We start from the raw sequence: 24,723 nt of genomic DNA, 5'->3' as shown, positions 1-24,723 counted from the left end.
GACCAATATTAATAATACATTTAAAAGATAAGAATTCATGTTCTAAATTCATAAAAAAATTCTCTTTACTACTCACCATTAACTCTGATAACCCTAAACTTGAAAACATTACCACCATGTACGTTTCTGTATTTAATGGCATCCCCTCATCCCAGGTGTCCAGGCTTAACCCAGAACTTACACAAGGAAGTTTTCAATCGAAATGTGCATGCAAATAATAAGTAAGCTAAGAGACAGTGTGAATATTATTACTAGTACATTTTGGTACTGATTCTGGAAAATCAAAAAGAACACACTTCTCAGGTTGGAACTTGAATTAATTTGGTTTTGGGTTCCTGCCCTACTTTTCAGGCGGTGGAAGAATATATACAACCTCTGAATAAAAACTACAAAGAAGTCTCTAAGCTAGGTTCTAAACACACAGCTGAAACAATTAGCCTGAAATATACATACCCACAGCCTGCTGCTACTTAGCCTGGGTTTTCAATACATTTCACTAACAGCTTCTTGTTAAATTAAAGGCATGCCATCCTAAGAGCCTAAGAATGCAGGTGGAAAACATCCACGAAACACAAAAGCATTCAATGTTCAATGTCATATTTCTTCATTTTAAAGCAGTCTATTACATGGCTCAAGAGCTTAGAGCTCCTGCCTATAGGAGAACCCGAAGCATCCTCTTGTCCAAACAAGTTAATCCTCTTCTCTTTAACAGTCTCAAAGATTTTCACTAAAATCGTTAATTCACCCTAGCAAAAAAAAAACAGGCCACAATTATGGACTCACTTGCAGCAAATCAATGGACCAACTTCATTATTAGGTACAGATGAGATTTCTCTAGTCTAGGTATTGACTAGAGAAGGTACAGAAGGAATGAGTTTGAAATGTTAGCATAAAGAATTCAGGTTAGGGGTGCCTGGGTGATTCAGTCGGTTAAACATCTGACTCTTGACTTCAGCTCAGGTCATGATCTCACGGTTTGTGGGATTGAGCCCCACATCAGGCTCTGTGCTGACATTGCCAAGCTTGCTTGGGATTCTCTCTCTCCCTCTCTCTCTCTGCTCCACCCCCTGCTCACCCTCTCTCCATCAAAAATAAATATTTCAGGTTAGATATAGGGCAGAACCTTCTCATCTGAAAAGCTATGTGGTGCTGGCCTCCCCACCAATGGGATTTCTTTCTCTAGCCAGTCTCTGTTAGCCATAACATACTTAGGCTTCAATAGGAAGTCTATAAAATAACCTAACTATTCACCCTTTTGTGTATTTCATTCTTTGGGCCATTGCACCTTGATTTCTAGGTAAATTTAGGGATCCTCTACAAATCTTAGGCAGATGCAACAGGTCTTACTGAACAGATCATTGGATTAGCAGAAGACAGGGTTATCCTGATCAACAGTAAGAAACTAGATGGCAATCAGCAAATAACCTTCTTTTCCTGTTTTTATTTTTTTTAATGTTTTTATTTATCTTTGAGACAGACAGAGACAGAGCATGAGCAGGGGAGGGACAGAGAGAGAGGCAGACACAGAATCGAAGCAGGCTTCAGGCTCTGAGCTGTCAGCACAGAGCCCGACACAGGGCTCCAACTCACCGACTGAGATCATGACCTGAACCAAAGTCAGACGTTTAACTGACTGAGCCACCTAGGTGCCCCTTTCCTGGGTTTTGATAATCACATCTTAAAACCAGGGGGTCAGAGGTAGTCTTGAAGATCCCTTCCACTTGGCATTCTGAATTTCTAACGTACATTTTAGGTGACTATTTTCTTCTCTACCATATGCAACCTGAGGCTACCGGCAAGAACAGGTTCAGATGATCGCACAGTATGCAAATGCCAACATCTGTGATATTACTCCTTTAGGGGAAAAGAGGCCTCTGTTAAAATACAAAGGTTCTTAGGGTGGGTGCCTGGGCAGCTCAGTCACTCAAGCGTCTGACTCTTGATTTCGGCTCAGGTCATGATCTCACGTTTTGTGAGATTAGAGCCCCATATCCTGTTCTGTGCGGACGGCACAGAGCCTGCTTGAGATTTTCTCTCTCTCCCTTGCCCTCTTGCCCTCCCCCCACTCATGCTCTCTCTCAAAATAAATAAATAAGTGTTTTAAAAAATATATAAAGTTTCTTGGAACAAAATATCACAGTAAGCTATTAATGTCTTCTGACTTCAGCACTGCTCTGAGGTTCACGTTAATGCAAATTAGAAGACCTCACCAACTTTTTTCCTGCCTCTCCAGCTGCTTGTAAATAACTGAACCTCGAGGTCTGTAGCATTATTTGTCCACTCCGTTTTCAGTGGACAGCAAAGCAGATGAACATCCTCTGTATATGAAACTACCATACAGGTGCGGTCTTGTATTACCTGTGAACAAAACACAGCTGCTTTCCTTCACTAGAGGAGTTAAAAAGAAGCCACTCTAAATCAATGCCAGTTGGGTGACAACAATATTCTACCAGGCCCTACAGCACTAATACAAGTGAACTACATTGGTTTGTTGGAACTACACCTAATGCTTTATTCCCATAAAATTTCAAAGGTTATGTTATGACATTAAACGTCTGTATGCCTTCAAGAGCAGAAGTGATCATAGACAAATGGGTCCCGGGCAAACGTAGCCCATTTGATGTGGATGGCAGAACGGATTCCATAGGCAATCATGAGAAGTATGTTCACTAATTTCTAGCAGCCTGTAAGGTTGTTTCAAATGAGAGGAAATACCGAAGAACAGGAATTTGCTCTCTGGCCTCTTGCCCCTCACCAACAGCACACACTTGCAGGATGCTTCCGTGGTTTTAGAAGATACAAAAGCTCTTCTCCATGAAAGGGTCATCGAACCATTTAGGATTGCAATTCAACGAAAAGGTATTGAACATCTTCTCTGCAGCTCCCACCCCCTAAGAGCTCTCAGCAGAGGCCAGCTCACAAGGCTAAAAACAACACAATATGGCTTTAACAGAGAAATATGTACAGTTTGGGGAATAACCAAAGACAAAATTGACGATGCTTTGAGCCTTTCTCTTCCACCTCGACTCCTCTTCTTAAAATTATTGGGAAGCTAGGGGAGCCTGGGTGGCTCAGTCGATTGAGCATCTGACTTCGGCTCAGGTCACGATCTCACAGTTTGTGGGTTCGAGCCCCGCGTCAGGCTCTGTGCTGACAACTTGCTCAGAGCCTGCAGCCTGCTTCAGATTCTGTCTCCTTCTCTCTGCCCCTCCCCAGCTCATGCCCTGTACCTCTCTGTCTCTCAAAAATAAATAAATGTTAAAAAAATTTTTTTAAATTATCAGGAAGCTCAAACTCAGTTCAGAACTGACTGAAAACTTGGCACGATGATCAGAAACAGGCTTCTAGTCAAGTCTGTGGGAGAAAGGCTCTAAGCCTTTTCACACCAAATTTCCTTTCTGTTGCATTTTATACATTCTTCCTTTTTTCTAGACAATCTTTCTCTCTTTTCTTACCCATTTTTAATGGCATTACAATCACACTACAAATTTTGGAAAACAACATTTTAAGGAGAGAATTCTCTAACTCATACGTAACCACTAATAGCATATAGCAGATTTTTTTTTACAGTCTCCAGGGGTTTTCGTTTTTTGTTTTAGTTAGCTTTTTAGTTTTTATATTATTACAACCATACAATGCACATAATTTTGAAAATTACTGTTAAACTCGAGTATATTATAAGCATGGACTAGTAAAAAATTTTCAAATTGTGACTGCCAAATACTCCGTAAATTTGCTCAATACCCACCTAACTAGTTGGACAACTAACTTGTCACTTTTCAAGGGGCCACTTTGTGGAAGCTGTGTGCTCGTAATCTGAGGGGAAAGGTCTCTGAACAGGCTAGCCTCCTCTGGGTCTTTATCACAGCTTCCGGGCTGCTGTTTGAACTTCATCAGAGCCTCTGCTAACAGTCCACACTTCCATGTTCATCAGCGACTGCTCTTTTTTTTTTTTTTTTTTAATTCTTGAGAGAGAGGGGGAGAGAGAGAGAGAGCACCTGCAAGTGGGGAAGAAGGGCAGAGGGAAGGAGAGAGAGAAACCCAAGCAGGTGCCATACTCAGCGTGGAGCCCAATGAGGGGATTTATCCCACGGCCCTGGGACCATGACCTGAGCCGAATTCAGGAGTTAGGCGCTCAAACGACTGAGCCACCCAGGCGCCTCAGCAGCTGCTCTTATGTACTCACTTCAGCAGCACATAGACCAGTGGCTGCTCTTAAAGGCAGTGTGGGAAGGAACTTTCTTGACTGTCTACTTCAATCATGTGTTTTTCTTTCAATGTTTATTCATTTTTTTGAAAGAGACAGACACAGTGGGGTAGGGGCAGAGAGAGAGAGAGGGAGACACAGAATCCGAAGCAGGCTCCAGGCTCTGAGCTGTCAGCACAGAGCCCGATGCGGGACTCAAACCCAGGAACAGTAAGATCATGACCTGGCCGAAGTCGTACGCTTAACCGACTGAGCCACCCAGGTGACCCCAAATGTGTTTTTATCACAAATGATCAGCACGGAGCTCCCTGTGCTAGCAGTCACTCTACAGCCAGCACTAACACCACGGCCCCGAGACACCACCCTGTCCCATGCTACCTCTCGGATGTCATTAGAACATCTAAAGCTTCTAAAGTAGACAAGAAGCGCCAAACTGCGGTATCAATGGAATCTGACCTCAATTCTACGCTACTTTCCCCACAGCGATGCAGAACTCTTCATCTCCTGCTTGTTTGCTTAATCTTCTCAAATACACTGAAAACATATCACCACCGTGATTTTAACCTATTAAATATCATCCAGGGAGAAACCCCAGCAAGATTTAATGTAAGGTCAAAGAACGGGGGGGGGGGGGGGGGGGCGGGGGGCGGGAAGCCATCATCACTTGGATGCATTCCAAAGTGGTTAGTGACATTTTATCTGCCAAAATGATCTTGTTACTTTCATCAGACATGGTAGGAATTATCATTTCTTATCTCTGCTCGCTTCAGGACTAGCTGCAATCAGTACCACTTCTGTGCTCCACCCCCAAGGCAACGGACAAAGAAGGGCTCCTCTTCACTTGTGTCTTCCTGGGAGGAAACCCTAATAGATGCAAACACTTCAACTCCCAGAACAGGGAAAGGGATGTGGAGAAGAAACAGAAAGTTCACAGAATCATCAGTCTCCCCCAGGACGCTGCGCAGGCTGCCTTTAACAACAAGCACCCCCTGTATATTCTAAATGATTTAACTTTCGTTAATTTCATTTCACGTACACCTTCTGAGAACCGCTGCATTAAAAGGAGGCCTGCTTTTGTCTGAAAATAAACGATTCAGCAGGCCTGGGGCAGGGCCTGACGGTCTGCATTTCTGACAGGCCATGCTCATTAAGCACACTGTGGAAAGCAAGGCTCCAGCCGAATCCACTTGGGACAGGTGGGGTTTAGATAAGGCACAGCTACAGCGAGCCCCGCTCGGACCTACTACCAAGAATTTTGTCCTTGAAACTCATCTTCCTCTCCCCATTTCAATTCAAGCCCTATTTCACTTTTTTTTAATGTTTATTTATGTATTTTTGAGAGAGAGACAGAGAAACAGAGAAAAACCCAAGCAGGCTCCACGCCATCAAGATAGAGCCAGACGCTTAACCGACTGAGCCACCCAGGCGCCCCTACCCGAGTGTTTTTGAAAATACAGGACAAGGCGTCACCCGCACTTTCATTTGACCATTTTAATTTACATTCCTTCCTTCATTCTTCTCAAACAATTTCACTTTCTTCTACCTTTCTTCAAAGAATCATCATCTAGCCTTAAAACGGGAAATGTATCAATAAGAAGATTACGGTTGTCCATCCTTTTTTCTAGCAGGTCATGGAAAAAAAAATACAGTCAGGGGGAAAAAAAACCCTCCATCATTTCCCTACTCTTTCACCCTCATTTGCCGTCCCCATTAGTTAGTATTTTAGAGGTTACTCTAATCACTTCTTCAACAGTGGGATTGCATTAGGTTTAGAGACCAGTGTGCCCCCTGTTGTCTGTCTCTCCTCTCTCCCCATTGCCCCACTGATTTCCATATGAAGTCCTTTCATTCCTTGTCAGAAGGTACTCAAGCAACAGTTATTTCTTGAGCACGTGCCCTAAGCAAGGCAGTGTTTTAGACGCCGGGAATTATCAACGGCAAACAGAACATGCAATTATGTGTTGCCAAGTTTCGTCAAACCGTTGAACGAGGAATCGGGGCAAAATGTGCGTGTATGAGAGGGTGCTGGATTAACTCAAGTCTTGGTTGTTTTTTTCTTTATAGTCTTTCCCTCAGAGAGCCCACCTGTTCAATCTCATCATGCTGGGGACTCCCAATCCTGTACTCCCAAACACAGCCAGGCCCACCTCTCACACCGATCTTAAGAACACAACATGGCAGAACCACACTCACCTCTTCCCTCTCAAATCAACTCTCTTCCTTTAATTTTTTTCATATGTGCAATGACACCTTCACTCTTTCACCGGGCAGGCTGTAAATCCCCCCCTTTCCTGCCTCCTTCACATCCTACAATCAACGTATGACCAAGATTCTGACTGATTCTTATTTCAGAGCATCTTACGAATTTGATTTTTTCCTTCTATTCCGAAGCTTGCATCCTCCCACAAATTCAACCGTCAATGGCCCTCCCTTTTGTAAATGGGAAATGTACCCCTTCTTATATTCACGGACTCATTTTTATGCATTTATGGGTGTTCATTATGCACTTCGTAAGTGAAATACTTATGGGAGGTGCTGTAACGATTATGAGGATAATTAATAGGAGGTCCTTCCCCTTCAATTCTATGTAATATAGTTAATACTGCAAACACATAGAACTTTATTACATACACGTATTTCCTCTACAGCTTAAAGTTTCATAATGGAACTATGTGTGTAGGAACCAGTGCACCCCTCCAATACCCCAGCTGCTGTGCTGGGAAGCCTCTGACCTGTGCTCGTTTGTTTGGTTTTTTTCCATTTATTTATTTTTCATTTATTTATTTAAAGTCAAGTTAGTTGACTTACAGTGTGGTATTGGCTTTTACCTGGTGACTGGAATGTGTACCCTGTGGTGTGCTACTCATGGCGCTGGGGGTAATGGGGACAAGCGATGGAGAGGTGGATGCAATGGCATATACAGCTATCAAACATACCTATTACTCTTGAGCACTGGGGCATACTAGAAGGATGCCACCTTCTCTTTGAAAAACTGACATGTACAATGTTACTTTTGGATAAAGATGTTTTCTTAGGAATGCAACTAGCACAGGAGAGGGGCGTAGACGACATTTGACTGTACTGTAATGGCACTGGATGGTCTGTGCTATCTGTGTGTTCCCAAAAGGACTAGGGGATCTCTGACAATGACCTGTTGTGTCGTACGCCCTCTGTATTTCCCACTGCAAAGTGCCCTGATCTGCACACTACATCGTCTGCTTTGCTGTAATCTATTCAACCACGCCCTCCTGCGGTCCTGTACTAACACTAGTCTTTTGCTCAAGGCCCTCAGCGGTCTGGGTAGCCCTGGTTTCAAGCTCCCTTCCATTCCCAGAACCGCACATCATCACCGCCATCCACTTGTCTTATTCAAGTCTTTGAGAACATCTTAGCCTTTGCCCCGTTCCTCCAGAAACTTTGTCTCCCTTTTCAGGCCACATAAAGCCCAGTTTTCTTACACCATACATTCCAGCACTTCAGGACAGTATCTCATGCTGTCTTTCACTGCTCACGCATCGGTTCCTCATGCATAAGTCTAGCTCCCTGAGCTTACTGCAAATAGACCGAGAGCAAGGAGAAGATGCCTGGGAGATCATTTTGAGGGAGCTAGTACTATTTTCCCTGCATCATACAATTGCTCCTGTGTTGGAATCAACAGATCAAGTTTTCTTTCACTTTATATTCCAGAAGACCAAGGTGAATAACACCATCTAGTTTATTAATATAACCACTGCTTTTTACATAAATAAGTCATTTCATCGTCTCTTCTCAAATTCTAATTTCATAGATCAGACTGTTAATGATAGTACATTAAAAAATAACTTATCCGAAATCATTTCACAGAGTACTTTCAAAACTATTACCTTTCCCAGTGACTGCACACATTAGGGTCTTCAAGATTCAGCGAGGATGCTGTCCTGCTCCAGAGACATAACAATAAACCAATGAAGCTCAGGCATGAGTTCGAAGAAATAACCATTTTTTTTTTACTGAAGAACAACCTATAAGAAAAAAAAAAAAAACACTCCAAATTAGAGATGCATTAAAGTGACCCAAACATAATTCTTTTCAATACAGCAACCATTCGGTACCAGTTGTCACTAGGGCCGAATGAGGCATAACAAGCCATGTGTTTAAATAGACAGGTCACCAGATTTCATGGTCCAAGAGAGAGGTATTCCTTGTGCTGTGCAGGGGGGACACCACTTTGTAAATTACAAAAATGTGCAAATCATCATTAATTGCCACCACAACAAAAGCCCTTCTCATCCATGCCAGCCAACATTAAAGGAATCTACCCGAACAACGCAGAGCAACACAGGCTTCCAGATTCTCTCACCAGGCACATTTCCCTTCTGGAAGAAGAGGGCTCACAGAGGAATCTGGCCTCATTTGTCCCAGAGGATAAATGATGAAACAGAAGCTCCATTGACTCAAGAGAGAGACACCTCAGCTCAAAGTGAGATTCATTCAATAATTCATTCAATGTGCACTGAACGCCTGCTCTATCCTAGGCACCGTGCAAAAACTGGACATAAAATACAGATGTGGTTTCAGTCCCTGGCCAGTGAGACATTGATAATTTAATCATCATGATGTACAATTGTTATACGTAGTGCTTCACTTTTCCCATTTGCTCAACAGAAACAAAACCAGGTATCTTATGGACGGTTCTTCATAGGTGTACAGAAACAGGTATAAAGCTGTTTAGAGGTGGGTGTTGGAGAAAACCATCTTGGTATTATTGAGAGGAAGAAAGAACACAACAGAGAAGCAAATAATAACATATCTGCAAAACAGGCTGGGCAAAGGAGATACCAAGAGGAAGGAGAATGGTCCACACAGAGAAAACCGGAAGTAAGGGATGGTCAGGCACATTTTAGGAAGCTCAAATTCATTCAGCCAAGAAAGAGACAGAGGCATATCACAATGGGTTTTATACACCATTGCAAAGTACATGAACTTCACTGGGGATAACACAGACCTTGCAGGGAACTGAGTGAAACTGAGAGGCTTTTAGGACTTGGAATCCATTGGACTTGGTGACGGAAGGTGGGAATGAAAGAGAAGAGTGCTCCCTGGGATAGCCCCATGGGTCGAGGGCATGCTCTTCACTAAGGTGGGAGGCACAGACACCCTCCCCTTTCGGAAGGAAGAAGCTGAAGTTCAGTTTCAGGTACGTCAAGTATGAGGTTCCCATGAGACACTCAAATGAAGTCATCTGCAAGCATCTATTGAACACCTACTATGTGCCAGGCACTCATCAGCTCGGATGTTGTCACAGCAAGCATGGCCTGCACCTGGAACCCATGCCCAACTCCTAACCTCTAGGAACTTATCACTTAGTAAGAAGGAAATGTCTAATTGTCACATGTATATAAAATGATTTTATATAATTATTACAAAAACGAACATGGATGGTTCAGTCGGTTGGGTGTCCGACAAGATTTTGGCTCAGGTCATGGTCTCACAGTTCCTGAGATTGAGTCCCACATTGGGCTCTGCACCGACAGTGCAGAGCCTGCTTGAGATTCTCTCTCCCTCTCTCTCTGCCTCTCTCTCTCTCTCTCTCTCTCTCTGTCTCAAAATAATAAATAAACATTAGAAAAATGGGACAGGGAACTATAAATAGCTGAACCTATTACTAATTAAAAAGAGAGTAAATATCAACTGGCCTGTTGGTAAACTAGAGAAACTAGTAACAATAGGCCAGATTATGTGACTAAAACAGTTACTTTCGGGGTGAAAGCTGGCATTTTGAGAAGCTATACTAACCTTCCACACAAGTGTGGAACAACCTTGCAGTTTAAAAAGGTAAGCTTATCAGGGCACCTGGCTGGCTCAGTTGGTAGAACATGTGACTCTTGATCTCGGGGTTGTGAGTTCAAGCCCCACATTGGGTGTAGAGATTACTTTTATTTATTTTTTTAATATGAAATTTATTGTCAAATTGGTTTCCATACAACACCCAGTGCTCATCCCAACAAGTGCCCCCCTCAATACCCATCACCCACCCTCCCCATCCTCCTACCCCCCATCAACCCTTAGTTTGTTCTCAGTTTTTAAGAGTCTCTTATGCTTTGGCTCTCTCCATCTCTAACCTCTTTTTTTTTTCCTTCCCCTCCCCCATGGTCTTCTGTTAAGTTTCTCAGGATCCACATAAGAGTGAAAACATAGGGTATCTGTCTTTCTCTGTATGACTTATTTCACTTACCATAACACTCTCCAGTTCCAAAAAAGAGTAAGATTATCTTCAAAAAACATCGACAATAATACCAGCAAAAACCTCACCGTAGGAAATAGTTTATCCTTCAAATTCAAGAGAACCGATCAAGTGAGGAAGTGCTCAGTCTTTCAAAATCAAGACTGATTATAAGGATAGTAAGTCTCTCGTGATAAGTCATCTATCTCTAAGTGGACAAAAGCTAACACTAAAGAAAACATTGATTTGGAATAAGGAAAAAAGATTACGAATTTGTAGGAAAATTAAAAGATACTATAAGCCACTATGAGAGGTCGTGAAATCTTCAAAAGGGGGAGTTTCAGTCATCACAAAATGTATTCTAACATAAAGAGCATAAGTGGGTAGCCAAAATAGGGCTTATAAATTAATTCAGATTATTGGTGTTTGTCTCGAAGTTGTAGGATCTGAAGCTTAACATGACGTATCTAAAGAAGCCACTCTGCTTAACAGGAATGAATATAAGTGATAACGAAAGGCGGTAACAGCTCACATTTCCTGATGATGGCTGTGGGCCAGACGCTGTGTCGAACCTTTGATGTGTGTTTCCATCCAACCCCCCACAGCCATTTACCTAAGAAGTGGTGTTTTTATTATCCCATCTCACAGTTGAAGACACACGATAGACTGCCAATGTTTCCCTCACTCCTCAAAAAAACAAAACCTTTAATATATTTAGTGGTAACAGATAAGCATGGCAAGTATCTGTCTCATTGCTTTATCTATGTTAGGATAAGTGTTTTGTTTCAATGAAGTGTGAAATATGTATATTAACTTTCATTCTTTCCTCAAAGATAAAAACGCGTACTAGTCAGCAGTAATGGGCCATCTACTTACCAACAATTACCCCAAATTGGAAAGCTTATTATATCGTGAGTCACCCACATCTTCGACTCAAACCATCCATTTCCCAATTAGAAATGTTTAGTCTGTAAAGTTAGAAATTGCTGCAAGCAGTGACTCAAACTGCCAAGAAAAAGAAAAAGGCTGTGTGTTTTCTTTTAATGTAAAAATGTTAAGGCTAATCTTTCGGTAGCCCTTCTTGCTCTGCACTTGATGTGTGGCTCTGCAAAGGCTTTAACCTCTCTAGAGGAATGGCAGAGACAAAGAAAAAAAAAAAGCAAAATTTGGTCACCTCCCCTTTGCTTTTGAAATTTGGCATAGAGAAAACTCTGTGTTGCAAAGCTACTGGAGGTGTTCATAGAAGGGAAAATATAAGTACATTTTAAAAATGTATATATATGTCAGCTTGTCTCATTCCCAAAGGATTTTCTGCATTCTAGAAAATTAAGTGAATTCTAGAATAATCTACGTTAAAGTATAAAACATCAAAAGCAAAAATAATTGCTAGATCAAGATTCAGGGAACATGCAAACACATATACAAGTTAAAACCATTTAAGAAAATGATTCAAAAGTTTCATATGGTGAGGGGAGAGGACATTGCAGAAATATGCCAATGAGCTGTAAAAAACTACAGAAATACTGCATTTCACTATATTCAGAAACAGATGTTCCTTCATTTTGTTCTGTCTTGTTGAATAAAGGTACTGAAAAGCAGAGGTGCCTGGGTGGCTCTTGACTCCTGCCCAGGTCAGGATCTCATGGTTCCTGAGTTCAAGCCCCACTTCGGGCTCTGCACTGACAGAGTGGAGCCTCCTTGAGATTCTCTCCTTCCTCTCGCTCTGCCCCTCCCCTACTCCCTCTCTTTCAAAAATAAATACACATTTAAAAATAAAATAAAATAAAATAAAATAAAATAAAATAAAATAAAATAGTAATGAAAGGCCATCCAAGTCAGTGGATAGGGCATTACATACACCCTTTCCCTATTTCATGTTTTCTTCTATAGGTTTTGATGAGCAAATGTGGGTACTTTTTTTCCTTTATATCTACCCTGAAGGAAGAAAGTTCAATACATTTTCCCCCCTCATGTCTCTGTTTTAAGCTATGCCATCTTGCCTTACACTCTAATCTTCCACTTTGAAAACAAAATGCAATCTTTAAAAAAAATAGCATTATTTCAATTGAAAAAGAAAGGTAACAAGGTGATTTGTTTCATTAAAATAGACATTTGGAAAATATTCAAAATTCTAAATAAAGAGTTATGCTACCCCCACCCACTCAGTCTTCCTCTTCCAACAACTTTCCTTATGATTTCATTTAACAAAATGTAAAATGTAAAAAAAAAAAAGAAAGAAAGAAAGATAGTCATTTGCATGAACCCCCTAGTGCCAAACTTGATTGCATTCCATATCATTCACTTAATTATTATGGAAAAATCAAAACAGAAAATCAGTACAACTGATTAGCATTGCTAAAGTGCTCCTATTAGAAAAAAGAAACACAGCAGGCAGAATTAACTCTTGCTGCCTACTAGGAAGGTAGGCTTTGCTTATTCTCACAGAAACCTCAATAAATAATCAGGTTGAACCCAGTCCTTACAATGGATGAATCGGGGTTCTGATGAGAGGGAGCAGTTTCTTTCTCAGTGTACTAGAGAGACATAAATAACAGGGCGTTGATTTACTAATTTATTTTTGCAACAACAGAGGAATAAATGATTCCAGACAATCCTTTCTGGTTCTAAAATCTATTTCCTTCCTAGAATCATTAAGGGCACACATAGAAATAACTTTGATGCCCTCACTCAGTTTTTTTTTTCTTTTTAAGCACATTTCCCTAAAATCATCTCACAATTTTCTAAGTGAAAAGACATTTCTATTTATTTATTTATTTATTTATTTATTTATTTATGTATGTATGTATGTATGTTTATTTATTTATTTTGAGAGAGAGAGACAGAGAGACAGAGAGCACAAGGAGGGAGGGGCAGAGAGAAAAGGAAAAGCAGAGAATCCCAAGCAGACTCCACTCTGTCAACCCAGAACCCGATGCGGAACTGAAACTCACCAACTGTGAGATCATGACCTGAGCTGAAACCAAAAGTCAGAAGCTTAAACTGACTGAGCCACCCAGGTGCCCATGAAAATAAGTTTCTCGATTAAGAACAGCCACACTTCCCGGGCTCCTGGGTGGCTGAATAGGTTAAGTCTCTAACTCTTGGTCTCGGCTCAGGTCGTGACCTCATAGTTTGTGGGTTCAACACCCCGCATTGGGCTCCAAGCAGGCAGTGCAGAGCCTGCTTGTGATTCTCTCTGTCTCTCCCCTCCTTTCTCTGCCCTTCCCCTGCTCACACACTCTCCCTCAAAGTAAATAAATGAACTTTAAAAAAGAGAGAGGGAGAGGGAGGATAGCCACATTTCCACAATCCCCACCCACTCTCTGGGTACCAAAAGCCACCGATTTTAATCACTCCATAATGTTATCTATAGAGAACATACTAGCTTTTCTTCAGAATGGCCACCTAGGTGGGGCAGAAGGTAGCCTCCTGTGCTCTTCCTGGAGCTTCATGCCTATGAATCGAGTATCAGAGCTCCAGCTCTGGGGTATCTCTTGATTCATGTAACTCTTGACCTCAGGTTGTGAGTTCAAGCCCCACCTTGGGCACAGAGCTTACTTTAAAAAAAAAAAAATTAACATAACTTGTGCTGGTTGTCCTGAGAAAAATCCCAGATAAAAATTTCCACAGAAATACTACTTTGCAGATAAAAAGAATCCAGGAGGCACTGTTGTGATTTCCATTTGCACAGTCCAAAGCTAGTTATTCTAGCAGTGTATTACTCTAACCAAGCATAACTCTTCATCTGAAGCAATACAAAACTATATACATTTTGTGTGTGCAGAGCCTCACATCACGTTGCTTACATCAAACAGCACAACAGAGATATTCTTCCGAGTCAAATTAAATCATCTCATGTTGGCGGTCACACAGCATTCTATGGAAGGCTCTAAGACTACAAGTTAAACGAACGTGGCTATTAACATCAAAGAAGTTCATCAGTTCCTATTTTATAAACTTGTGATGGTCTCATAACCAAAAAAAAAAAAAAAAAATCCCTAAACCTTAGCATGAAGTGAGTGTTTAATACCAGTTCTGGCATTCACTGGATACTTCACATCAAACAAAAACTGGGCAAAGCACTGAGGATGCCAGGCACTGGGCTACCCTGAGGGAGCTCACCAGCCACAGGGAGAATGGCCACAAACGGACCATTTCAATACAGCACCACGCAGGCATGGTTAAGACCAGAGAGGCTATTGTGCGAACACAGAGGTACAGTCTCATCTACTTAACCAGCCAACCCCATAGGCATTGTCTAGGTGGCATGAACAGGTAGTTCATGGGAGACCCTGGTCACCCACATGTCCTCAACTCTGGGAGGTACTCCACACCATCTCTAGGAATCTCAACCCCATATGGAGAAAATTCACAAACAATACTCACTAAGGATCTAAGTTCAAACAACTGAGGGGACCACTATGACTTACAAGCCATGGTCTCTGCCCTCAACAGGTCAAACTGTAAATAAAATATCATTATTTGCCAAATGAGGCAACACGGAAATAAACTGCCAGAGTTTTAACAGGAGGGAAAAATCAATCTGAGCAATACAGTTTCACGAAAGGCGTCAAACTTGAACAGGAGCGTTCAAAAGAAAACGAACTAGAAGTCACTGAGCATCTATCTCATGCCTTGCACTTCACATACGTAATCTCATTGGCTGAGATTACACGCTTCACTGGAAATCAGACAATGAAAACAGCAGAGACGTGAACCAATCTGGCTTATGACCTACAGCATCGGCAATCGGTTGACAGCTCATATCTGGGTAAAAGGGAACCCTGAGTAAATGAAAACCATGGCAACAGGTCATGAGGCAAAGGGAGAAGAGGGAGCCAAGCCTTGAGGGTGGAGAGCAGGAGGTCTTACAAGGAATCATGAGAAGCAGTCTAGACAGGTAGGTAGCACTCGATAACAAAGGCTCTTGAGTACCAGGCTACGGAGTTCATATGGTTTTACCCTGTCTGCAGTGGGATGTACTTAAGTCTTTGAGCAGAGTGCATTATTTGATGAAAGAGGTGTTTGGGAGATTAACGCAGAGGGGCGAGCAAAATTCAATAAGGGAACAGATACTGGAGGCAAAGAAAGTGGGCAGAAGTTAGTGCATTCAGGTAGGGGGCAGAACTGCCCATGGAGGGGTAGGAAGTATGGGAAAAACCAGTAAAAGAAAGAATTGGCAGGACTGAGAGAAATAATAGTAAATAAGGTCGATATTAAGGACAGCTGTTGTGGTTTTAAACCATTATGAATCACAGTTTTATTTTCTTGGTTCGGTCTACTTATCTCCTATTGGGGAAACAATACCTCTCTTTTTTTTATTGGAAAAAGAAACTTCAAACACTCCTTCTCATTCCAGGCTTCAGTGAATAAAATCATCTTGATTTTTCCTAAACTTCTCACGATTTAACATTCTTCATTAACATTCCCACTCACTCTTCTCAATCTGGAGTCCTATTTTTTGGCCCGTCCACAAAAAAAAAAAAAAAAAAAAAAAAAAAAGCCCTATCATCCCTTTTATAAAATTTACCTTTGTTTCCTTTTTCAACAACTATGCTCTGGCAGCCCTAATCATGCCCTAGCGTCGTAGCCGACCTCCAGGATGACGTCCAATGACCCCTGCCTTGTGTAAGCCCATCTCTCAATGAATAGACTGTGTAACCAAAAGGATATTGCAAAAATGACAAAGTATGACTTCTAAACCTAGGTCACCCGGGGGTTTGCGGTCCCCATCTTGCTTTTTGGATCACCATTCTGCAGGAAGCCAGCTGCCCATGTCGTTCAGACACCCAAGCAGCAAAGGGAAGAATTGAGGCTGCCCGCCAACAGCCATGCAAGTGGACCCCCCCAGCCCCAGGCAAGCCTTCAAGTGACTGTAGCCCCTGCAGACATACGGACCACAACCTCATGAGACCCTGAGCCAGAGTCACCAGCTAAGCTTCTCCCAAATTCCTGATGCACGGAAACCGAAGTAATGAACGTTTGCTGTTCTAAGCCACTAAATTTTGAGGTAATTTGTTACACAGCAATAGACAGCCCATAAGTCTGTATTTTAATATACCAAACATATTTCGTTGGACTTCCAAAATGCTCTCAATAACGCTCACGATTTTGCTGACATCTTCAGTAGTCACGCACAGCAGAAACCACCTGTGATGATTCTGAAATCTTTTCCCCCGCGTTCTAACTCCAGCAGGAGACCATCATCTTCTAATTACAGCTCCAGTTATTTTGTTCCAAGAGGCATGACCTCACAATGCCTGGGTTTGGAGGTGTATCTGCTGCTTTTCCACACAAAGCATTGTCCTACATTATCCTGCCACTTATCCTTGATCATTCGCATTTGAATATCCAGGAGAACCGACCTGCGCCACGATAACCTGGAGAGTTCATCATGTGCTCTGTACGTTATAAAATATAACAGATACTTTTTCCTCTACAAATAAATGTTCCTTTTACTTTCCTGCATCTGAAGTCATTTTTTTTAATCTCTGATAATATATCTGAATAAAATATATATACCAAAATTAAAGTGTATTGTTTTTTTAACTGTTTTGAAATAATTTCAAATTTATCTGAAAGCTACAAAAATAAAGAATGCCCTTCACCCAGACTCACCAGCTGCTAACATTTTGCCACATTTACTTTATAACTATCTACTTACACACACACACACACACACACACACACACACACATACACATATAACCATTTGAGAGTAATTTGTACGTAATCATGCCTCTATACCTCTAAATACATCAATGTACATTTCCAGAACAAGGACATTTACATATATAATTACAATTATCTAAATGAAAAAAAAAATGAGCCTTGATGCAATACTACTATCTAATCTAGAGACTGGATTCAATTTTCATCAACTGTCCTAATCATGTGATTATTTTAACCATCTGTCACATAGAAATTTTTCAAAATTTCAAACAAACAATTGTTCTTTCGATCAGCAAACACCAGAGAAGACTATCTTTGCCCTCAAAGAGTTTACAATTGAACACGAGAGTGGTATCATGTGTATGGTAATGACAAGGCAACGTAAAATGTGATTAGAGTCAAAGGGGTTATGAAATAAGTCTGAACATTCAGAAAGTATTCCCGACTGGTGAGTGGGCATAGGAGTTAGCACTGTTGAAGACTGTGCTGGGTAGATCGAGCAGGGGAGGTTGTCCCCAGAGGAACCACCATGGGCAAAGGCAGAGAAAGAAACTTTCCAGAGGGAAAGGCAAATGGGCAAGACTGTCCGGAACACAGAGTGGAAAAGTGAGGGAGTGAAGAAGAATGTTAGACCCATGTCAGGAATGGCACTTCATATCGTGGTTCAAGATCGACCCAAGGTAAAATAGCTGAACACCTAATAAGACCTCAGGCAAAGAATGAATGGGTTTGAGAAAAATGAACTAGAAAATAGAACTTGATCAGCCCAGGAAGAAAGGGAGGCCTACTGCCATTTTTTTTTTCTTTGAACCAACAATACAGATCGCAGAAGCTGATTGGACAGACCAATCAATACACCAGTGGGAAATTCTCTGACATGCAGCATGATACTTGAGAATCATCAAAATCTTAGGTCTTTCCTTGCACATGGGGGTTGGGGGAGGACAGGGGCAGTAATTGGGAGCCTAAGTGTTTGCATGGTCCCTCTCTCAGGAAGGTCCTTTTCATTGGTGCATACTGTTATCTGCTATCACAGGAAGGATGACCACCCTCATTCTGCCCACATCATTCACATGACAAGGGTCACCTCTATGTCACCTGGTCTCCTAACTCTGGGTCATTATGTTAACTCTCAATTTCTGAGGTACTTACTATTAGGGCAGAGCTGAGCAATCCAAGTCAAGCCTTCATTTCCCCAAAGGTTACTTCTTTTAAATTAAATTAAATTAAATTAAATTAAATTAAATTAAATTAAATTAATTTTACTTTATTTTAGAGAGAGAAGACATGCCGGTGGGGGGAGAGGGGCAGAGAGAGAGAAAGAGGGAGAGAATCTCAAGCAGATTCCATGCTCAGCACAGTCTGATGTGGGGCTCAACCCCACGACCCTGGGATCATGACCAGAGTCAAAAGCAAGAGTCGGACACAACCAACTGAGCCACATAGGCGCCTCAAAGGTTGTTTCTTAAAGAGGAAAATCCAGAGGAACAAAGACCCTTTGAGGGAAAGAATTTCCGTGGAACCAATATTTTAGAAAATTTTCATATCAACTGTATCTGTCCAGATTCTATTAACGCAAACACACACACACACACATACACACACACAGCACTCCTCTATTTTTTAATGCTTCATAACAGGCTTGTAACATTCATTTGGCTCCCAAAAGTTTCCAGGGCCCTACACATATCTTGGGGTCCACAGAGCTTTTATACTAAAAAACAGAACAGAAAGTTAGAGTTTAAGGCCTTATGGGATCCAGTCAAAATCATTTCATTTTTTTAATTTTTTTTTTTTTTTTTTTTTTTTTTTTTTGAGAGAGAGACAGACAGAATGTGAGTGGGGGAGAGGCAGGGAGAGAAGAAGACACAGAATCCAAAGCAGGCTCCAGGCTCTGAGCTGTCAGCACTGAGACCTATGCGAGGCTCAAACTCATGAACCTGGAGATCGTGACCTGAGCCGAAGTCGGACGCTTAACTGACCAAGCCACCCAGGCACCTCCAAATCCTTTCATTTTTGTGAAAAAAATAATTGGAGCTCCCAAGTCATGGTGACTCAGTTACATCACGGAGCTGGTTTGTGGGTAGTCTAACAGTGGAACCTAGTAGACTTGGGGCTCCCACTTTCAGTCAAATCTTCACCCAGTGAACAAGCTAGGGTCTTTCTAAAATAACACTCCACCTGTATAACAGAACAAGAAATGCTTCTTGAAATGCAAATTCATTAAAAGCTAGATTCTCCAAGTGACTAAGCTATTTCCTGGTCAAAACTGAGAACCTGAATTGGAAAGTACGAAAGGTATTTCCATATTTACAGCATACAGATGTTTCAAATAATCAGTGACATTGGGATTCAACTGCCATTCTTCCCAGGGTTACTCACTTCGGAACCACTAATCCAGACCAGGATGCAGAGTGACCACAGACATCTCTTGCAGCAGGCACGGCCACAAAGGAGTCTGGACACTTTCATCCTTATGGTTTTCAGCCCACATGGTCAAAAGCTTTGAAGATTTCAGGCAAAATGTGAGGAAACTGCTGAAGAAATGTAAGTAGGCGGAAGGACATAATTATTCAGAGTTGCGTTTGGCCAGCACATTAAGGAGAAAATCCTTGGGCAGCCTTCCCTCCCACCTCCGCTTCCTTACCAGTTGCATATATATGCAAATATGAGAAGCCACAACCCAAACCGCAACTTAAAATAGGGCTTTGTGTGAGGAGATAAAGTACCACATGTTGAAGTAGCAACACCATTTCCTGTGGTATCTAGACAGATCTTTTATTCAACAAGTGACCCTGTCTGACCCTGTATAATGGTTCGAGAACAATCTCATATTGATAGGAAATGAAGGGCCATTCTCCATATTACTTCCTTTATTCACATGATCCATAATCCTCTCGTCCGATTTCCGTGCGTCTCTGTACTTGTTCTTCTCGACCATTTTTAGGGTAATTCAGTATCTGCAAGTCATGGGACAGGAAAGTATAGCAACTGAGGTAAATTCTAGTCTGGCTTGGCATCAGACTTTGATCACTGCTGCGTCGTTCATTCTTTCTCTGCTTTATTTCCCTTTCACAAATATCAGCCAGGAAAGCAACTTGCATGGCAAGCAAACTTAAAAAAAGAGAGTTGTATTTTTCATTTGTCTTTCTTAAAAACTTCCAGAATGCCTAAGAGTCATTGGCTTTTGTGTGAACATAGCCTTTAGCAGGAAGCTGGTCCAATACTTTCAATTTTACAAATGGTGATGCCGTGGTCCAGAGAAATTCGGTGTATGCCCAAGGTCACAGAGCTATTTCATAAACAGCTTCTCCTTAGGCTAATATTGGCCCCAAATTTAAGATCCTGTCAGTTTTTCTTGCACAATATTATGAATTGCTGCACAGCAAGATAATCAAGACGCAATTACATTTTTTTCCTGTGGCTAATGCCAGTCTTAATAGAATATAAATATACAAATTATTAGTCCTAGAGTTCTTACAAAAGCTTAACATAAATATTGATGGAACGTCCAAGGCAACTTGTGAATGATCCTTTTCATCTCAAGGAGGAGGAGCTCACAGTGAATTAGGTCTACTTAATCTGTGCATCGAAGGAGCAAATTAGACACAGGCCTCCTCAAAGTTTTGCTAATGGCTGCTGCAAGGAAACTGAAGAAAGATAAATATACAACCCCCAATTTCTTCAGTGCAATGACGCTTTTTGGTTTTCTCTGGCATCCTTGGCCCCTAGAACAGCACCTAGCAGAGAGGAGGGCAAATGAATGGATGGATAAATGATGAATGAATGAATGAATTTAAAGAATAAAGTATAGAGAGGAGTTAAGTGTATAGATTTGAACAAAGAATTAAAAACAAAAAACTTGGATCTGGCAAGACCTCTCGAGTCTAGCAAGGTTCGGAATTGGTAAATTGAACAAATAAATATCTGTTGAAAAATACATATTTCAAGTCAGGAGTTTTACAAGAATTAATCATCTTTATGTACTAAGAAGCAGTTGCACATCACTTATGTACCTTAAATTACCCTAAAAATACTTCTCTTTCTTTGTTTTTTAAAAGTTCTGGGAGAGGACTTTGAATTTGTTAGTTTGAAATAGGGCAGGTTGTATCATTTTTATGGGCATTTTAGTTTTTTCTCTCTCATTCTCAGCCAATTATGCTTGATCTGCTTATCGGAAAAGTTTTCCATTAATTTATTTTTTACAATTTTTCAGGCATCAGTCAATGTTCCAGTGACAAAATTGTTGTAAGAGGTGCCAACTCTTCACTCACACATTTATTGTATATTCTAGGATGATTTTACTTTTTTTGACGTAACATTTGACCACTTTATCTGCTTTCCAAAATACTTTTAAATTCATTTTCAGCCAGTGATGCCAACTGTACCTACTTAGCATGATCCATTTCTTTTAAATTATCACTTTTATATATTAGCAAAAACTTCGATCAGAAATGAAGAAATGGTTGGCTATTCCTGAAAGGGTTATTAAGTTTTAAATTTCATTTTAATATCGAAATACAAAATAAAGAGTTGAGGAATATATGCCTCTATCATTTATCATTTATCTACTATTATTTCTTGTTCTATAGCAATAAGCAAGTAGCTAGTATTGGTCCTTTCGTTTGGCTTTTTATTGTAAAGATGAAGTAGGTTTTACTAAGAGCAAGTTTAAAACCAAAGTGTAGAAACGCTAACTTTTGAACAGCTTTTCAGTTTGATTGATTTACCCTTTTTACCAATCAACTTCCAATTGGTCCTCCATGCCCCCACCAATTCTTTCAAAACACAAGTAACAGGGGCACCTAGGTGGCTCAGCTGGTTAAGCATCTGACTCTTGATTTTGGCTCAGGTCATGCTCTCAAGGTCATGAGGTCAGGTGCTGGGCGTTGAGCCTGCTTAAGATTCTGTCTCTCTCTCTCTCTGCCCTTTACCTGCATGCACGTGCGTGCACACGCACTCTTCTCTCTCAAAAACAAAAAGAATGAAAAAAACTCACAAATCAGAATATCACACTTCTATACTTCAAAGTTTTTGAGAGCTTTCCTTTTCGGTCAAGTCCAAACTGCCACTCCTCCATTCAAGATGATGTGAGTATGTATCATCTGTATCTATCACTTAAGCAGTGACTGCTACTTGAATTTCACAATTCTTCTTCTTCTTTTTTTTTAAGTTTATTTATTTTGAGAGAGAGCAAGCACGTGCAAGCGGGGTAGGGGCAGAGAGAGAGGGACAGAGAGAGAGTCCCAACAGGTACGGAGCCCGATGCGGGGCTGGAACCCACAAACCATGAGATCATGACCTGAGTCAGAGTCAGACATGTAACCGACTGAGCCACCTAAGCGCCTCCTGCCCCCCAGTTATTTTTTAAGAATCAAATGTTACTTCCTCTTAGGAGCACTCCCAAGCCAACCCAGACATCCTTCCTCTTTGTTCCCATACTCCCGGTACATCCTGGGAGTAGAAGACGTGGACATTGTCAGAGTGGTAACACATGCTATTTTATTCACCATTTTCCTATTCATGTCTTTACTAGCTCTCTTCATGTCAAAACAATACACTGTTCATCTCTACATGTTCTTGCTACATATGGGGGTGGGGCTCAATAATATTTATTGACTACTGATCGGCTGACTGAATGGATGACCCATGGGAAGAATAAAGCTCAGAATATGTAAATCAGCTGTTCGGGAGTTTGAAATATTTTTCTCATTATATAAAGGAAGAAATGGAAAATAAAGGTTTTCCCATTTAATTGCTAAACTATACAAGTGCAAAGGAAAATCCCAGAGTTGAAACTAGATAATTACAATACTGGTGATTGTAAATGTAGAAAAACAATGAAAGCTTTGCTGGAAAACTGTTTGGCTCAATTAGAGAAAAAACTGTTTTTTTCTTAAGAGAATTCTATGGACACTTTCAAGGGCTAAATTAGCAGTTATTCTGTAAATTCTTTTAAAAAGTTAAGGCTTGGGGGCACCCAAGTAGCTCGGTTAAGCATCCAACTTTGGCTCAGATCACAATCTCATGGATCATGAGTTTGAGCTCCCCGTGTGAACTCTGTGCGTGACAGCTCAGAGCCTGGAGCCTGCTTCGGATTCTGTGTCTCCCTCTCTCTCTGCCCCTTCCCTGATCACACTCTGTCCCCCTCTCTCTCAAAAATAAATAAACTTTAAAAAAAAAAAAAAAAGGGCACCTGGGTGGCTCAGTCGGTTAAGCATCCGACTTCAGCCCGGGGTCACTCTCTCGTAGTGAGTTCGAGCCCCGCATTGGGCTCTGAGCTGACAGCTCAGAGCCTGGAGCCTGCTTCGGATTCTGTGTCTCCCTCTCTCTCCCTGCCCCTCCCTCACTCACACTCTGTCTCTCTCTCAAAAATAAATAAACTTTAATTTAAAGTAAAAAATAAAAAATAAAAAATAAAAAGTTAAGGCTTTGGGGGCACCTGGGTGGCTCAGTCAGGTGAGTGTCCAATTCTTGATTTTGGCTCAGGTCATGATCTCAGAGTGGTGGGATTGAACTTTATACGGGGTTCTGCACTGCATGGAGCATGCTTAAGATTCTCTCCCTCTCTGTCTCTGCCCCTCCCCAGCTGATGCTCTCTCTTTCTCTCCCTCTCTCTCAAAAAAAAAAAAAAAAGGTTAAGGTTTTATTTTCATTGGTGTTCCTTTATTCTCAGTAAGCGGCCCTGCTCAAGAATTAGCAGATTACTACAGCCTACAGTAACTAAAGGACTTCCCTGTTTCAATGTGTTCATGAAGTGTAATATAAATATAATCTAGAAGAGGGAAATAATATATTCTAAGGTGATTTAAAATATATGCTTGAAATACACACAAAAAGGAAAAGAAAGGGGTTCATGTAATTTTAAGGCTTAATTTTGAGAAGCGACTAAGGTCTTTGGTAAAGATCACAATGCAACTACACCTAAAATAACATTTTAATGGACCCCAAATGTACATTAGTGTTTGTATGTTACCTAAATAAGGCAAGAAAATTGATGCCACAGATGGGCATAAATGTACAAGTATAATGTTAAGAATAAATAAATTACATTAACATTAAATAGTAAACATTAATATTAAATAGTACATATTAATATTAAAATAATATTAATTATTTATAACATTAACATTAAAAAATTACGGATTTCACGGTGAATCACACCTTCACTCTTAAGCAGATTCTGATAACTCTTTAAGGACATTTGAACTGAAGAGACTAAAGGTATCTGAACTGAAGCCATGAGCTCTGAACTCTGGAGGGCCACAGGCCCAATTTATGACATTTTGTTTAATGTCTTCCCTTCTTCCATTCTTGCTTTAAAAAAAGGTCATTTCTCTAAGGGTGCCTGGGTGGCACAGCCAGTTAAGCATTCGACTTTGGCTGAGGTCATGATCTCACATTTCATGGGTTCAAGCCCCGCTTTGGGCTGTCTGTGCTGACGGCTCAGAGCCTGGCGCCTGCTTCAGATTCTGTGTCTCCCTCTCTCTCTGCCCCTCCCCAGCTCATGTTCTGTTTCTCTCTGCCTCTCAAAAATGAATAAACGTTAAAAAAAATAAAAAGGTCATTTCCCTTTTGCTTTTATTATAAATCCTCTTCCTTGACTCTTTTTTTTTTAATTTCCAAATCTCTAATGGCAATA

At 41.0% G+C, this 24,723-nt stretch overlaps 1 protein-coding gene across 7 annotated transcripts in view; it reads right to left on the bottom strand.

Annotated features, from left to right (window-relative positions):
- MEGF10 (multiple EGF like domains 10) overlaps nt 1-24,723 on the bottom strand; it is a 365,291-nt gene that overhangs the window by 124,517 nt on the left and 216,051 nt on the right. For 6 of the 7 annotated variants that reach the window (XM_053220384.1, XM_053220383.1, XM_053220387.1 and 3 more), the window contains one exon: nt 8,071-8,208. In XM_053220384.1, coding sequence (XP_053076359.1) covers nt 8,071-8,186 — 116 coding nt within the window. In that variant the 5' untranslated portion in view covers nt 8,187-8,208. Of the gene's footprint in view, nt 1-8,070; nt 8,209-24,723 lie in introns of those variants that run through there. The other variant, XM_027076786.2, reaches the window with a different exon arrangement.

Source organism: Acinonyx jubatus, chromosome A1 (assembly GCF_027475565.1).
Source record: "Acinonyx jubatus isolate Ajub_Pintada_27869175 chromosome A1, VMU_Ajub_asm_v1.0, whole genome shotgun sequence".
Lineage (NCBI taxonomy): Eukaryota > Metazoa > Chordata > Mammalia > Carnivora > Felidae > Acinonyx > Acinonyx jubatus.
Note: the sequence above shows the minus strand (reverse complement) of the source record. Positions and strands in the feature narration are given on the sequence as shown.